This window comes from Callospermophilus lateralis, chromosome 1, assembly GCF_048772815.1.
Source record: "Callospermophilus lateralis isolate mCalLat2 chromosome 1, mCalLat2.hap1, whole genome shotgun sequence".
NCBI classification, from domain to species: Eukaryota; Metazoa; Chordata; class Mammalia; order Rodentia; family Sciuridae; genus Callospermophilus; species Callospermophilus lateralis.
The window spans coordinates 147,743,416-147,757,268 of NC_135305.1; the positions used below are offsets into that span (position 1 = coordinate 147,743,416).

General features: G+C 42.6%; 1 protein-coding gene across 3 annotated transcripts in view; it reads left to right on the forward strand.

Moving 5' to 3' along the window:
• Cit (citron rho-interacting serine/threonine kinase) overlaps positions 1 to 13,853 on the forward strand; it is a 157,190-nt gene that overhangs the window by 91,082 nt on the left and 52,255 nt on the right. For all 3 annotated transcript variants that reach the window (XM_077108940.1, XM_077108941.1, XM_077108942.1), the window contains 4 exons: positions 3,297 to 3,392; positions 8,379 to 8,495; positions 9,607 to 9,716; positions 10,696 to 10,870. In XM_077108940.1, coding sequence (XP_076965055.1) covers positions 3,297 to 3,392; positions 8,379 to 8,495; positions 9,607 to 9,716; positions 10,696 to 10,870 — 498 coding nt within the window. The remainder of the gene's footprint in view (positions 1 to 3,296; positions 3,393 to 8,378; positions 8,496 to 9,606; positions 9,717 to 10,695; positions 10,871 to 13,853) is intronic.

The window sequence follows — 13,853 nt, forward strand, 5'->3', positions numbered from 1 at the left end:
GAAGGGGGTAAGGAGGAGAATTAAATGCTATCACATGGGAGGTTTCACCAACTTGGTGAATTAAGAGAGGTGGTTTCAGTGTGTACCACATCCCAGAACAGTATGAATGACCTAATATCGGATGTTTCGGCACTGGTAATAGATCCCTCAGTACTATTTTTTGCTCTGTTTGCTACTGCCTGGCATTTTTTATTTTAGTCGAACATACATCTATTATTTTTGATATATTTTTATAGGAGCATTTACATCCTTCTATTAGCAGAGCTTTGTATGGCCATTAACCTTGCATTGCCAGTTTAAAAAGCTGTTGGGGTTTTAGACCTTTAAGGCTGAAACCTGTGTTCTTGCTTTGAGAGAAGAAATTAGTCATACAGAATTATTTTTCTCAGAGTAGTATTTGTCATAGATCCATGTTCACCCACTCACTTTTTCTGCTACAGTTGGTTATTATTATTATTTTTTTCAATTTCCTTAGATATGGCAGGTCTTTTTTAAGGTTTCTTATCCTGATTCTCTCTCACGCTCTGATGGCCAAATTAACCTGATGGAGGAAGGCCCAGGTGGCTCAAGGTGCAGTTACGTTGAAGTTTTGTCCCTGCCAGGGAAGAAGGCAGGCCCACGAAGGGCTCTCTCCTTGGGTCTCAGTCCCCAAACCAGAAATTTGATATCACATTTGAAAGACTCAGTGGTGACCTGGGATCCCTTCATAACTCCCTCCTGTCCTACCCCTTGGCAAGGCTCCAAAGTAATTGGGTGGTTCCTCTCCACGAAAGGTGAGGTGGAGGGCAGGCCAAGTCATCTCTCTCTCTTCGCATCACCTCTGGGAAATGAGGCGCCAGCCACTATATGAACTAAAGAATGGCCAACTTATAGGCTCATACAGTACTTAACATCAAACCCCAACACCCTGACACTTGACACTGTTTCTCGTTTGTGTATACCAGTGAATATATGGATGTTCTTGAACAAACAGGTAAAAGAGGGATTGGTTGAGTTGTTTTCCCTTGACACCCAGTCTTCATGTGTGTGTGTATATATATATATATACACACATACTATATATTTATATGTCTGCACACAAAGACGAATGTGACTGTTAGTCTACCCTTTCTGTCCTCTTGTTCCATCATCTAAGTTTCTCTTGGCTATCGTCAAGTATGTGAAATTTTATCGTGAATAAGATTAGATTCCACCACCGGTATCTCTTGTATGGTACAAAGTGGTTAACTCTCTTGTGGTTACAAAATGTTTCTCTGTTTAATGGTGATGTGTTCATTCATTCATTCAACAAATATTTAATGAGCTTCTACTATGTGTCAGGCACTGTTCCAGGAGCTGGAAATATAGCAGTGAACAACAACAGTCTTTGTATAACGTGACTAAAGGGTCGATCCAAACATATAGAAAAAGATCCATTTGAAAAATGACAACAACAACAAAAAATGCCAAACCACCAAACAGCCAGATTTTTTATTTCTGTTTCTCCAAAGGTTTTTTGGTAATTAAAATGTAACAGTATAGGGTCCTGCACTCCTGGATTATGTGTTATAAACTCCTATTCATGTGTAGACCAGAAATTTGGTCATAAAGTCATCAGTCTCAGTATCTGATTTTGGACCTATTTTTAGATTCTGATTTCCTTTTCTGTGCCATGTTATGAAGACTGAAATAAGAAAAGATGCTTATCAAGTGATTTCTAACTGAAAGGAAAAACAAGTGGATTTCTTTGTCCGAATTTATCTTGCCACCTGCCCAAGTACCTTTGTGGTTGTGACTTCATTTAATAAGAAGGTGCCTTTTGCTCAAGAACCCTGTGCTGAGGCTGCAGAGTATCTAGGACATGGGCAAAGAGTGGTCCTTAATACTGTTACGTAATGGTGATGCTTAGAAACAGACTCCAAAATGTCATTTTGCTTTAAAATATTTGCTATTCTGATAAGAACTTTCAAAACAGATAATTGGGACTCTTATTACAGCAAAGTCTTTTGCTTTAATCAGAGAAGTCATTGCAGGCAATACTTTAGCGAGTACACATAAAGCCCTTAACAATGTTTTTATTAATTAGAATCCTGTTTACGTTCAACTTTACAAGATCACATCTGTTATATTGCAGTAGATTTTGTGCACCTGGTCTTAAGATTGAGCATTTCAATGGCCCCCAAACAAAGCCCATGCTTGCAGATTTTAAAATTTCAAAAGCTTAATCACTAACATTTTATGTGCATGTGAATCGCAAAGTACTTTTTTCCTCCCATTTTATGGACATATCCTGTATAATTTCCTCATTCTTCAAAATTCCCATAATTGCTTCCACTTCAAAGAAAAATTTCATAATAGTGCGAAGAGATGAAAACTTGGAGTAATGACTTTTGATATCAGTAATTAACTAATGGGTCCAGATTCATAAGAATTAACTTAGATGCAGCTCTCTGTGCATTTAGAGAATGGTTCAATGAATTGAATACTACCTTTAAAAGATCAGTTTATAATACATTGGCAAATGAGTTGCTATAATTTTCAAATGAATTACAATTTTATTTAAAAGCAGAAAGCTTAACAATAAAAGGACTCGGCAAACCTCAATTTAAGTTATTTATATTACTCCAGATTCTCTTCCCATCTTTAATACAAATGCATGTATTTTTTGTCATTATTACCAGTGTGTTTTGTGTTTGTTCCCATGAGCATTGTTTCCTGTCTACGTTATGTCACATACACATCTCCTGATCTTCACATTCTCCACATGGCAGCTGGCTAAAATAATCATTCAGATCTCAAAGTGTTCGAATTGTAACATTAGTTTTCCTTTTTAGCTAGGGTTCTTGAGCAATAATTTTGTTAATGAACGAAACACAAAATGTTGTTGATCATCATAATAAATCAAAATTACTTTTCTCATTTAAGGCTGCCATAAGAGTGAAAATGGCCTGAGGCTCAAGACAGTGATCAAGGGCTCTGTGCTGACCAAACTTCCAAGTGTTGCCTTGTAATCCTCATTTCTCCGTGCAAAGTTGAATAGCTGCCTTTGTGTGACCTGTCGTGCTGACATATTTCTGATCCCAGGCCTCACAGCCTCAAAGCTGTGTATACATATGTGGTGTGAATACTTGGACTTGGAAAACCAGGGCCAAGGCACTGTGGTGGTTTCCTTCCTGAGAGCCTTAGGCTAGTAATGGAGAAGCAGCTACCTGTTACCTGTGGCACCTGTGCCAAAGTCTTGTTTCCTGTGGGTGTCTAAGGTACATTGGCTGTGTCCTTCCTTTGGCACACCTGACCATCTCTTCTTTCGTGTCCAGGAGCTGGAGGAAAAACACCGGGAGGCCCAAGTCTCAGCCCAGCACCTAGAAGTACACCTGAAGCAGAAAGAACAGCACTACGAGGAAAAAATTAAAGTAAAGATACTTTCTGGTCTTCTCTGGCCTTCCTTCTATAGGACCATATGGCTTTCTTCTCTTCCTGGGTACTTAGGGCCACTTCTTGGCAAACCAAAGAACTGTTTGGGGTAAATGCTATACTCACTCCATGATGGGAAGTTTTGGGGTCTGAAGTTCAAAAAAATTTTTTGGGCCATTATATATTTCAATTCCATTAAAACATTTTTTAAAGACTGCTACCACTCAGTTTATGATAATTTAGATTTTTTTTTTTTGGTACCAGGGATTGAACTCAGAGGCACTCCACCACTGAGCCATAACCCCAGCCCTTTTTATATTTCATTTAGAGACAGGGTCTCACTGAATTGCTTAGAGCCTCACTTTTGCTGATGCTGGCTTTGAACTTGTGATCCTCCTGCCTCAGCCACCCGAACCACTGGGATTATAGGCGTGCACCACCGGGCCTTGCTAGTTTATGATAATTTAGATTTAGCCATGCATGCACCACATTCCTTACTTTTTAATTTTCTTCCTGCATCTCAAACCTCAGCTTCTTTCCCTTCTGTTTAAAGTGTATCCTTGAGAACTTGCTTTAGTGCTGAACTGCTGGTGACAAGCTGTCTTCTGTGTTTGTCTGAACATGTGATTATTTTTCATTCTTATTCTAAAGAGGTTTTGATGGGATCAAAGTGTACATTGGCTGTTGTCTTCTTGTAACAAACACTCTTGGAAGACACATTCCATTAACTTGGGCTCTTAATATTGTCATTATGAAGTCATCTGTCAGTCTACATTGTTCTCTTTGAAAATAATCTATTGTTTTTCTTTAAAATTTTGCTGCATTTTTAATTCTGAAGTTTTAGTGTGAGGTGTCTAGATGTGGATTTCTTTTGATTTGTCCTGCTTGAGATTTAATGGAGTATTGAATAGGTTAATGTCTTTTTTGATCAATTCTAAGAACTTGATGATTATTATCTCTTCTGTCTTTCCTTTTTGGAATTTGATTAGGTGTGTGTTATATCACCTCAAATCTGTCCTTTCTCTTATTTTCCATTTGTTTGTCTCTTTGTGCTACATTTGGGTAAGTTCTTCTGACTTGTTTTCCAGTTTACTAATTCTTTCTTAGCAGTGTCTAATCTGTTACTGAGTTGTTTTTTTTTTTTTTTTTTTTTTTTCAGTTTTTGGTGGACACACCATCTTTATTTTGTTTTTATGTGGTGCTGAGGATAGAACCCAGTGCCCCACGCATGCCAGGCGAGCGCATTACCGCTTGAGCCACATCCCCAGCCCTGTTACTGAGTTTTTAATTTTAGTAATAGTTTTTTGTTTTGTTTCACTTTGGTACTGGGATTTGAATCCACGAGCACTTTATCACTGAGTACACCCTAGCCGTTTTTATTTTTATTGTGAGACAGGGTCTCTCTAAATTACCCAGGCTGGTCTCAAACTTGTGATCCTCCTTTCTCAGCATCCTGAGTCACTGGGATTACAGGCATGTGCTATCATGTCCAGATAGTACATTTTTAGAATTTCTGTTTGGTTCATTCCCAAGTTTGCTAGATTGTTTAAAACAATACTTTTAAATTCCATGTTTTTATTTTCAAGTCGTTTATTTTTTAAAGTCTTTTATTTCTTGATATGCATGAAATGTCGTTGTTTGATGATCTGTGCTTCAAAGGTCTGCTTTCACTCTGCTGTTTTCATCCCTGCCCTTCCCTCACAGTGCCTGTTTCCTTTTGTGTGCCTGGTATGCTGTTCATTTTCCTTGGAAAATTATTAATGGGAATTTTTTAAGGTTTGGATGAAAATGTGCACCCACCATAATGGGTAACTCTTGGCTTTTGATTTCTGTCTCTTCTTGATGTTTGAGGCTGTCAGAACTGAAGCTCAAGTTCATTTGGTTGAGCAAATGCCTCAGGTTAAAAACAGCTTTATATCTTTCTTACCTCTCCCAGTTTCTGTTTTCCTTTATTTTATTTATTTATTTATTTTTTTGTCTATGATATCTTGATTCTCTTGCCAGCTTATAGATACTTCTGGGAAAACATTTCTGTATTTTATCTATAATTCTAGATCATGTTCTGGAGGAGGGCTGGCCCTGTTCGTTTGGCCCACTGTATTTTCAGAAACATGTCAGCCTATCAGTTGCATTTTAAAATCACAGCGGGTTTCCATTACAGTTTTCCCCAGGCCTTTAATCCACTGTTGGGTTCTTGAGAATCAAATGTTGGTCCTTATGTCTCAGCATTATCTCTTCCCCTTCCCAGTCCGGATGTTGAAGGAGACTGTTAACTTTTATGACAGACTTGACATGGACTTCCAGAGCTGGAATCCTCTGTTGAGTGGCCCTTTCTTGGGGATGAGACTAACATGTACGTGCTCACACAGCGTTGCCACCAGCACCACCTGGGCGTCTTTCTTCTTTTACTCCTGACTTGACTTCAGTTATTTTTTATTAAAAGAAGTGTAGGAGTTAGGCTTGATGGTTGAGTCAGGGGGATCACAAGTTCAATGTCAGCCTGGGCAACTTAACAAGATGCTGTCTCAAAATAAAAAATAAAAAGGGTTGGGGGTATAGCTCAGTGGCAGAGCATTTACCTACCAGACCTGAGCCCTGGATTCAATCCTCAGCACTGCAGAAAGAAGAAAACAACAACAAACAAACAAATAAAAAATATGTATATATGTCCATGTATTTGTATATATATATGCATATACATGTATATGTATGAAATAACCCAGAAGTGACCTCAAAGTGTTCTCGCCGGGCACAATGGCGCACGACTCTAATCCCAGCGGCTCGGGGGCAGCTCAGGAGGCTGAGGCAGGAGGATCACAAGTTCAAAGCCAGCCTTAGCAAAAGCAAGGGTGCTAAGCAACTCAGTGAGACCCTGTCTCTAAGTAAAATACAAAAAAAAAGGGCTGGGGATGTGGCTCCGTGGTGGAGTGCCCCTGAGTTTAATCCCCAGTACCAAAAAAAAAAAAAAGAAGAAGAAGAAGAAGTTTTCTCCTGTGAACTGCCCTACTTTAATGAATTTTAAACTTTAGTTTGGAACTCTTACTGGCTTCCAGGCTTTTATCTTTGTAATAAACTAGTTTTCAGAAAATAATGAGACTGTATACAGTAGTCCAAGGCACCTTAGTATGATGACCATGACCCTTTGTAAAGCCCTTTCTGTGATTTGAGTGATTAAACTGTCATTCCTGCCAAAAGCCATGCTTGTCTTGGGTTGATTTAGGTGTCTTCACTGGTCCCTCATTTCAAACAGAGTCCTTGCTCATCTCCCAAACCACTACATCTTCTTGTTTGTCCTTCTGCCAGTTGAGTCCTGTCAAGGTGAGAGATGCTTCCCAGTCACGATAGAGGCTTGTCTCTTTGGTCCACAAGACCTCTCATTGGTATCCATCACTGCCAAAGTCAAGGTCTTACTTAGAACAGATTATTTTCCTGCACATGTCTTTTGTTGCCTTAGCTCCTCATGAAAAAGGAGCTTATTATATGATCTCTGCTACCTTCTAGAGAGAAAGACCTTTGTTTTATAGATCCCAGGGAGTGTTAAGGGAAGATCTGTTTTCTTCCGTGTGCCCTACTGGAATCTGTACAAAACCATTCCTTTTTAACCTTTTCTGCTTTTTGTGCCTTGTTCTAGCTTATGTAAGGCCATTTTGGTAATAATTATGATCATACCCTAGATTCTGCCCTGCTCTGGCTCATAATTTTAGCATCACCCTCAGATGTCCAAGAGAGTTGGCGGCCTATCATCCTATTGAGCTGCTTCCCTCCTCCCATGACCCTGCTCTCCACCTTTTGCTCCTCTCCACCAACTCCTATTCTATTTATTATTTTTTTTTCATCTATCAGTTTTGGTTTAAAGCCCTCTTTGAAATCTGTTCTTTCCTTTATCATGTGGACCCCTTCCCTGTGGACTGGCTGTTTTTAGGGACGATATCCCCATGAGCTATGCAGGCCCCTTCACAATAGACATTGTGGGAAAGGCACATTTCAATCCCGTCCGTGACCCCAATTCTTTCAGCTTTATTCCCAGTATCCTGTTGTCCTTCTTGATGCAGTTGGTGCCATTTGTGGAAGCAGAATGGATCCTCTGTGATGAGAGACATAGAGTCGTGGTCAAAGGCTTGGGCAATTTATAAGGTCTTCTTTCTTCCTTTCTTTTTCACTTATTGTTTTGGCAACTGGCAGGGCTGGGTGTGCCCTGCAGAACATTAGATCAAGCTGGTGCTTGGTGACAGACACCATCACTGTTATTTTTTTCCTCTTGGGAATAGTAGGTGCTTACAGTGATGTTCTTGGTTCAGAGAATACATGGTTTCTCTTCCCCTGGGAAAAGTTTCTGTTCCCAATAACTTCTTCCCCCCTAGCTGGATCAGAAGAAGAATGGAGGAAAGTGGCATTTCCCCCGCATTCTTTTATGTTGTCTTTCCCACCCATTGCCTGTCCACCTACCTCATGGGTGGGCAACATCCTCTTGTCCTGGGCCTTTTCTGAATATCAGCCTTGGTCAGACTTCCTGTTCCTCCACACACATCCCAGGAGAACCCAGAATTCATTCTGTACAATTAGGAATAAGCAATGTTTTGAAAGCTACTGGTGCATTGGCTGAGAAAAAGTCGTAATATTTGAAAGTTATAGGAACTTTATTTTCTAGATCACTGGAGAGATCTTTTCCTCCCGCTCATTCTGGAGTCTGCCTCATTCTGGACGTACTGCTCTGATCTGTTTGGCTGCTGACTTTCACATAAGTTCCTAGTTCAAATCTGTCTGTGACTTGCCATTCAATGTTGGTCCTTGAGTTCCTAATCTCATCCTGTTTGACAGACGGACACCTCCTGATTTTGGCCTTCTCTTAGCTCTAGAGTTTGGAGGCCCTTGCTTCTCTGCGCTTCCCCCTCCCCTCCTCCTTTTTTCTCAAGTGCCCTTGTTTGGGCTCCCTCAGCTCCCCGCTTGGCTACCTGTGATGTTGGCGACTTCTCTCGTTTCTGTAGGTGTTGGACAATCAGATAAAGAAAGACTTGGCAGATAAGGAGAGCCTGGAGAACCTGATGCAGAGACACGAGGAGGAGGCCCACGAGAAGGGCAAGATTCTCAGCGAGCAGAAGGCGGTAGGTAGAAGGGCTCAAAGAGCCCATTTTTTTCAAGGAGGGTTTTTAAAACCTGCCAAGAGTCACTCATTTGAGGTGACTCCATTTCATCTGGTGACTTATCCCTGTGCAGTCCTATAGGTAATAGGAAGCTACCTTTGAAACTGCTTTCTGTCCTGAAGGCAACGGAGCCATGGCTCCAGGTGGCCGTGCTTGCTCTTCTTTAAAACCCATGCTCATCTGTACCCACTAGGATGTGGTCCCTCAGAATGCCCCTGACAAGATGGTCCTTGTTCTCCTGCATCTCTCTCCTTGCTAATCCTCATAGTCCGTTGTTTCAGAAACTCGCAGCTCATAGGATTCACCTGTGATGCTTGTTGATACTGTATTCATATTACCTCAGACTCTGTTGAAACTCTCCACATTAGACCCTCTAAGTGTGTGTGTGTGTGTGTGTGTGTGTGTGTGTGTGTGTGTGTGTGTCTGGGGGTCCTGAGAAGGTATAACTTTAACCAGTGCCAATCCTACTCCACCCTGGTTCTTATGATTCAATAAGTTGTGGAAACTATGAAGTAGAAAAATATGGTGCTCTAGGGCTGGGGCTATAGCTCAAAATGGCAGAGCATTTACCTAGCATGTGTGAGGCACTGGATTAGATCCTTAGCACCACATAAAAATAAATAAAATAAAGGCATGCTTTTCATCTGCAACTACAAAAAAGATTTTTAAAAATATTTTTAAAAAAGAAAAAAATATGATGCTCTAAATATGAACTTGTAGGTTGAGGTTAGAGGCCCTGCAGGCCCAGCTCACATGTGGATGACAACTGGGATGTAAAGAGGTCTGCTTCTTACAGGAACTGCATGCCAGGTTCCTGAGCAGGTCCTTCTGTGTGGTTTTAATGCCAGCCACTTAGCTAGTGTGGAGATGTTTAATTTTGGTTGGAAAAACAACCGAGTGCCATCTGTTTGGTGACATTTGTGATCTTTAGGGTACAGACTAGTTGGTGCACTTGTTACCTGTGGCCAAACTGCTGGCATTTCAGAGAGACTTTACCCTGGCTCACCTGGCCCATGTGAATCCCATTCTGGTATAACTCTGAGTGTGAGGGTCAGAGGTCCTTGTGTTTCAGATGATCAATGCTATGGATTCCAAGATCAGATCCCTGGAACAGAGGATTGTGGAACTGTCTGAAGCCAATAAACTGGCAGCAAACAGCAGTCTCTTCACCCAAAGGAACATGTAAGTGTTCAGGTTCTAACTGTGTACGTTTTTATGTTTTGGTCTTCTCCTCTGGCACATAAACTCTGTTTTCCTTCTCTCTGATGGAGCTGGAGCAGAGTTAATTACTTCTGTACTTTGGCCTAGCCTGCCTATGCTTGTATAATTTTGTCCTCTTTAGTGGTCTCACTTCACCATGGCCTTTCTTTTGAGTTGGGTTTTCTTAAATGCCTCAAATTACCACCTCAAATTAGAGTGTTTTGCTTTAATAAGACTGTTTATCATTTGCTTTTGGAAAGGTGCTGTCCTCCTTTCCTAGTCTTGCCTCTTGCAATGAGAGGTGATCTTCTGTGTACCCTGTCAGGCATCATTTTGCTGTGGTTAGGCTGCACCCCAGGGTGGGAGGGCTGGGGTTCAGTAAGGACTGTCTTCAGGAGCACTTGGATCATAATCTCTCTACCCAGAGAATTACAGTCTCTCTGATTTTTCCCCCATAGATTCCCATTTTAATCTTAAGCAGTTTGGTGGGCTGGATTTGGTCTTTGAGTCACTAAGGTTTGTGATGTTTGCAAGCAGTTTAGCGGAGAGGAGGAAAGATAGCATTATTTCTTCGCATTCCAGTTTCTTTCCCAGAACCTGTGTTAATGAGCTACTGGGGGCACTCCTATGCTCTGAGGAGGCCCCTTTCTGCTCTCCTGTAGCAGCTCTCAAAACTCAAAAGGCCTACCCTGTGAATGAACTGTTAGCATATTTTGCATCTGTCTTGACCACCCCTAACCCCATAGGTGAGGGACTCTGGCAGTGGTGACCAAATGGTTTTTAGGATCCCCAGGCCTGGCTCATGCCTATGAGGCCAGATCAGGAGGGAGATAACTTCAGAACCACTACAGTCTGCTTAATGAGGACTCGCGTCTCACTCTGTTTCTGTCTGTCCTGAGGAGATGTGTTCACCTCTGATGTGGCTGTGATTTTGTTTGGATCCTCCCACCACCCCTACCAGGAAGGCCCAGGAAGAGATGATTTCAGAACTCAGGCAGCAGAAGTTTTACCTGGAGACGCAGGCTGGGAAATTGGAGGCCCAGAACCGAAAGCTGGAAGAACAGCTGGAGAAAATCAGCCACCAAGATCACAGTGACAAGAGTCGGCTGCTGGAGCTGGAGACCAGGCTGAGGGAGGTGAGAGCGAGGGGTGGTCTCCCGAGCTTTTAGGAGGGGATGGGGGACTTAGGCTCCAAACTAGCCTGCTTCCAAGCATCAGCCTGTACATACACAGGAGGCATTGTGTATGGTGACCAGGAACAGAGTGGACCCCATGGATTTGGCTTAGAATTCACCTCTTAGTGGCTTAGACTTCCTATTAGTTTTATGACCTCTTTTTTAGTTTTGCAAGCTACTCAATCTCTGTGCGTTAGTTTCCTCATCTGTAAAATGTCATTGTATCTCCTCCCTGGCTCACATGGGGATTATGTAAATTGGTGCATCTGTCAAATGGGAATGGAGTGATTCCTCCTTCAGCAGGAGGAATGAGGGCCTCACCGGGTCGTCCACGCATGCTGTGTGGCAGTGCTGAGTGTGTAGATTAATAGACACAGCCAAACTTAGCTGGCTTCATGGAAGTAGTTCTTTTCAGAGATACACAGAAGCTTGGAAGAGAAACCAGGTTTTTGAGAGGAAAGTGGAGCAACTTTGATTGTAGCTGTGTTGAAGCCATAAAGTCACATTGTGCATTCACTGTGTATTTATTAAATTCCTGCTGTGTGCCAGTGATTAGCATAGGGATACGGTGGTGAGGACAGACTGTTCCTGATCTTGGGGGCTTTCAGCCGGGTGGCCAGGATTAGCTGAACCTACAGAAGCAGGACTGGAGGTACAGAGAGCAGTTGTTGGAAGTAGGATGAGGGCTGGGAGTGAAGGACATGTCTAGGGTGCAGTAGGTGCTCAGATATTTGTGATGGAGTTCTTCAGAAAGCTGATGCTCTTCCTTAAGGAAAAGACTATTAAGCAAACAGGTCGGAGGATTAGACCTTGAGGAATACTAGTGTTGTGGTGTATCTTAATTTGTACTTGAGTATTAAAATCAAGCCTCTTCTCCAAAGGACAGAAAAAAAAAATGTATAATCTCATGTCTGTCAGCAGTGCAGACCCTCCATTAGAATCATCTGGAGCATGGTAAAGTGTAGCATCCTTTATGTCATCTTTAGCTTTTGAAAATGAAATTGGAAAGGAGTACAGGAATTTGCGTTTTTAACAAGCACCTGGGTGATTCATACGCTCCCTGGAATTGGAGAGCCCTTGTTCTGGGATGTCCAAACCTTTCGTGATCTTGTTACGTTTGCTGGCAGAGTCAGCCTCAGGTGTGGGTGTAAATAACCCAGGCAGAGTTCTTCAGCCTGGGAGCTGGGACTGGCTGTCTCTTTCCTTCCCTTTCCACATACACACGTGTGTCTTACCAAGCCTGTCCTGCGGCTGTAGCACATCTGGACAGTTAAAATGACCCCATGGAAGCTTGCTGCTTTTCTTCTTTTAAAATTAGTATAATTAGTGGCCCTGGGATGATAGAAGAAACTTAAAAATGTTTCATGAGAGGCTTAGGCTCTGTATTCTCCCTGGGTGTTTTAGAGTTAGCTTTAAATAGAACAAGGCCAGTCCATCTCCTCCTAGCAACACGCTGCTGTTGAGACCGAGGGCAAAGGCCCTAGCCTCAACTCGAAGGCACTGGACTCGCTCTTCCTACCTCTCGTGGTTTTGCTGAGGGGCATCAGGGATGTTCAGGCTAACTGTTAGAGTCTCAGTGCCCTGATGCTGGCATTCTAATAGACATAACACAGTCTTTGCTAGCATGGGCTTGAGCCAGAGTTCCTGAGTTGGAATGCTACCCCTGCCATCTTTAGCTTTGTGACATTTGCCCAGTGGTCTGATGTCTCACTACCAAGTGCGCTTATCTGTAAGTGGAGGGGATAGCATACCTCCCTTGTTGGGTTTTACGAGGTGCGGTGAGTTTACGCACCGCCCAGCACGTCGTAGGCACCATTTGCTAACACCACAGCGTTGTAGTTGCCATCATTACTAGAGAGGCTGTAGAGCACGATTCTCTCACTGGTTTGCTATGAAGCCCCAGATCTGGATCTCCAGCGAGGTCTTTCTTATGAGTTTCTGACCCGTTGTCTCACAGGGAACTCGGGTTCAACCCCTTAGCATGGACTTTGGTACCTGTCTCCTCTCACTGGCTCTTCCCTGCTCCTCCCCGTCGTGACCTCTGGCCTCACTCTACCTAACTCCCCTCTGTCCTTTGTTCACTGCCCCAGCTCAAGTTGACTGCCAGATCCTGTTGGTCAATGTTTTTATAAGTCCTCCTTCTCTTTGTGCCTGTGGCCTTTAGACTTGGATGCCACCTTTGCTAGGGAGGCTTCTCAGCAGGAAGGCTCCTCTGGACCCTACAGCCTGATGTGCTGAGGTCACCACCTGGGTTTCTCTTGGCAGTCTCCTTAGACAGTGAGCCCCTGAAGGCAGAGGGCATCTCTCATTTGCTTGGCCTTGGTCCCTAGAACGACCTTGCCAGTGTCTGTTAGGTCAACAGAAGTGCCGTGGTCTCATTCACCTCTGTATGTTTGAGTGTCTTGCTTCCCCTATCTGGAATTTTCCATCCCTCTTATCTGCTTGTTTGACTCTTGTAAATTCAGATTCAGAGTTTGCTCCCCCCGCCCCGATATGTTCCCTCCAAGTCCCCACATGTCCTGATTGTTGCAGTGACCACAATATGTGGTAGTAGATGGTTTTTAATTTCTCACCAACTTGAAGGCAGAGACTGTCTTTCATCTCCATATTCCTTTTAACACAGAAATTGCTGAATACATTTCAGCAATTGAATGGATGAACTGTTGAGTAGGGAGGTGGATGGACAGGCAGATGGAGAGAAGAAAGATTACCTCAAAGTGAGGAAAGAACGCGGGGCACCTAATGAGAACGAGTCAGAGCATGAACAGTTGAAATAAGTACAATTCACTTGCTGTTCCATTTACATTATAATTGTCTTTCCTGTTAGTAATATGAGACTATTCGTATTTCTTTAAGTGTTTCTAGTAAAAATAACTGTTGTGGGGCTGGGGCTAGGGTTCAGCAGTGGAGCATTTGCCTAGCACATGTGAGGCACTGGGTTTGA